The sequence below is a fragment of the Aplysia californica genome, unplaced genomic scaffold (assembly GCF_000002075.1).
Source record: "Aplysia californica isolate F4 #8 unplaced genomic scaffold, AplCal3.0 scaffold00016, whole genome shotgun sequence".
In the NCBI taxonomy this organism is placed as follows: Eukaryota; Metazoa; Mollusca; class Gastropoda; order Aplysiida; family Aplysiidae; genus Aplysia; species Aplysia californica.
In genome coordinates, this window is record NW_004797286.1 from 923418 (window position 1) to 926238 (window position 2821).

The 2821-nt window shown below is 39.0% G+C and overlaps 1 protein-coding gene across 1 annotated transcript in view; it reads left to right on the plus strand.

Moving 5' to 3' along the window:
- Positions 1-2821, plus strand: part of LOC101861096 (S-acyl fatty acid synthase thioesterase, medium chain) — a gene marked incomplete at its 5' end in the record, with an annotated part of 18717 nt that overhangs the window by 8043 nt on the left and 7853 nt on the right. Inside the window, 1 exon segment of the mRNA XM_013085768.1 lies at positions 710-791. Coding sequence (XP_012941222.1) covers positions 710-791 — 82 coding nt within the window.

The window sequence follows — 2821 nt, forward strand, 5'->3', positions numbered from 1 at the left end:
TCTCTCTCTCTCTCTCTCTCTCTCTCTCTCTCTCTCTCTCTCTCTCTCTCTCTCTCTCTCCCCCTCTCACCTTTACCTTTGCGGCCCCAAGTAAATCCATCTAATGCCCCAGTCAATTAATTGACTCCTGTATTTATACCAAAACTGTATTTATGACGATAAATGGGTCATTATACGTTCGTAATCAATTTCATTGAAGCTGCTTTATGAGCGACAAAGACACAGATCGCTGGTGAGCAGTCCAAAGTTCTGCTTCGTGGAACGGAGATAATAGATCGCTTTCGAGTCATTTGTAGCAACGTTTTGATAGTTGGCATAATTATTATTAAATCTATTGTCTGTAATTAAGAACACGTGTCCTTAAAAACTGGTATATTACTATATTTCATTTCTCGGGCAATATAACTAGGCTAAGTGCACTACTGCAATCAAGGCGGAAGGATTGATAAAATTGTTAGTGACTCTGCAGATAAGCTTATTAATATTACATCGTCGTCAATTCCTTTCAAAATGATAATGTACCCCCCCCCCCAATATGAGGATCTTGTGAGACAAGGGTGTGAACTGAACATCTAAAACTACATCATGATATTTGTAGAAACATACTGCGTTATAAAAAACTGTTTTTTTTCTTCAGGAAATCGTTTAGCACCGAAGTTATGCAATCCCTCATGTTTATAACAATTTCTTTCGAATATATTGTCCACAGTCTTCAGAGAGAATAGAATTGTTTAAAACCATCGACACTCTGGCTACAGATGAAGACTTCAGGGACTACTTGGATAAACAAGGTACATGGCTCACTTTATTTGTCACGCACCGTTTCAAAGTGCTCACTCCTCAATTATATCAAGCTTAGTCCTTTATTTTTGAGACTCCACTGACCTTGTGGTTGGTGAGCTGGTCAGGTATACGCATGATAATGCCAGGCATTGCTTGTAGTTGTAGATAGTGCTGTTGGCCACTGGGATGCAGGACAACACGAGTCTAGAGATCTAAAACTAGGAAATGAAGAGCGACGACCTACTAGATCTATGCCGTGTTACCTTTTCGGTTTTTGAAGCTAAGGTATTGACTGACGCGGTGCTTGTCATTGTAAAACAAAGCTCCGTAACTGGAACAAAGGAGTTGACTTTTATTTTCCTTCTCGATTCCTGGTAATATTTAAGCTTTGGTTAGAGACAAGACGAGAGTTCACTTCTCGGCGTGGAAGTATAGGGTGATCCCAAAAAGAATGGTACACCTTTTTTTTCTGAATATCTCGGACAAAATTTGTACTAGATCTAGAATGTTGTAATTTGGAACAGATATAATTCATTCAAAAAGAATTTGTTTGGCATAAACTTCACAAAGAAGAATCTTATTTTGGAAAACGGAAATGGCTTTTTGCAAAAACCACCTATAAATGTAAAATGCACCAATTTAAAAGATCTTGTAAGGAAAGTCATGAGACAATTGGTTTGTTATTTCCTTTCCTTTTATTTTCATAATCTAAGATTTCTATCCCTGTAACCCTTAAACAATAGTTCTTTTCTCCTACAGAGTTAAAAAAACATATTGGGTAAATACTGGAATTTCGAGAACCAATGGTCTATATGTCTTCCTTTGGACTCGACACATTTTAACGCGTCGTTTGTAATGTTCAGTAGAGGCCAAACGTAAGAATCCACTAAACCATGAGTACTCTCAGCCTCACACACTGTACACCTTACAGTACGGAGCTGTCTCTGGAGACAATAGGGGGTGAGGTTGCTCAAATAGACAGCATTTGTGGAGTTGATATAACCTGAAAGGTGAATATGGGCTTTGCTAAGGAACCAAATGTCATAGAAAAAATTAAATGTTCACGCTTTTCAAGACGATAGAAGAATCATGAACACATTGCTATCCTCTGATAGCTTCGCGAACGAGAAAATGGGACAGTCGTAGATGCAGTTCTGCCTTGAGAATGCGGACAGTTTAGATGTAGGAAAGTCATTGCTGCAGACATCGTCTAAGGACTGACGGCTCATGAGGCTCATCTACTGAATTCTGCACATTGGTGACGTTAAAAAGGGTGCGAATGGTGTGTGTTTGACCTGAAGTGGTCGTTCTGTTTGTGAATTTTTAGTTCTGATTCTCTACAGGTCCTAACTGACAGACCATTTCCACCCTTGACATCAAAGAAGGCCTTAAGGGCACTCTAACATTATTCCTGTGCCTTGAGTGAAACTTACAAAATGAGTTGGGGGTGAGAAAATGTTCAATACAAAAAGGTCTCTGATCTTCACTAATCTTAATAATGATCTCAGGAGGTAAAGGAAACTTGAGAAAGACTGTCTACAACCTTCTGTTGGCCCGTTAGACTACTGTAGTTTGCAATATGGTGCAATCGTTGGGATTTTTAGTGGTAGGCGTAATGCGAACTAGTGCGTTTGTAAATGGGTTGTTGTTTTTACGCCCTATGTAGAGCAAAACTCTTCTGTGAATTTATCTAAAATGAATATCAGACAAATTCCTTTTGATTTTTAAATGTTGTGTCCAAATTTGAAAAGCAAAACTTCAGTGTGGAGGAAACTATTAACAAAAGACGTTGTACAGTTGGGGTTTTTTTTTGGATCACCCTGTACATTTTAAAATTGATAATCAGTGCCTGCTGGTACACCCCATTCAGTCTGGGTTGGCTTTGACAGTCAGGGTCAAAGAACTCCCCCCCTCCCCCCACCAACCCAAACCGGAAGATCTAAACTGTGTCGAAGGCACGTTAAACATTTATACTCTGATCAATACCAAGTATACTGCTTTACTAGTAACTAGCTTAATTTGATCAAGACTCGATTAT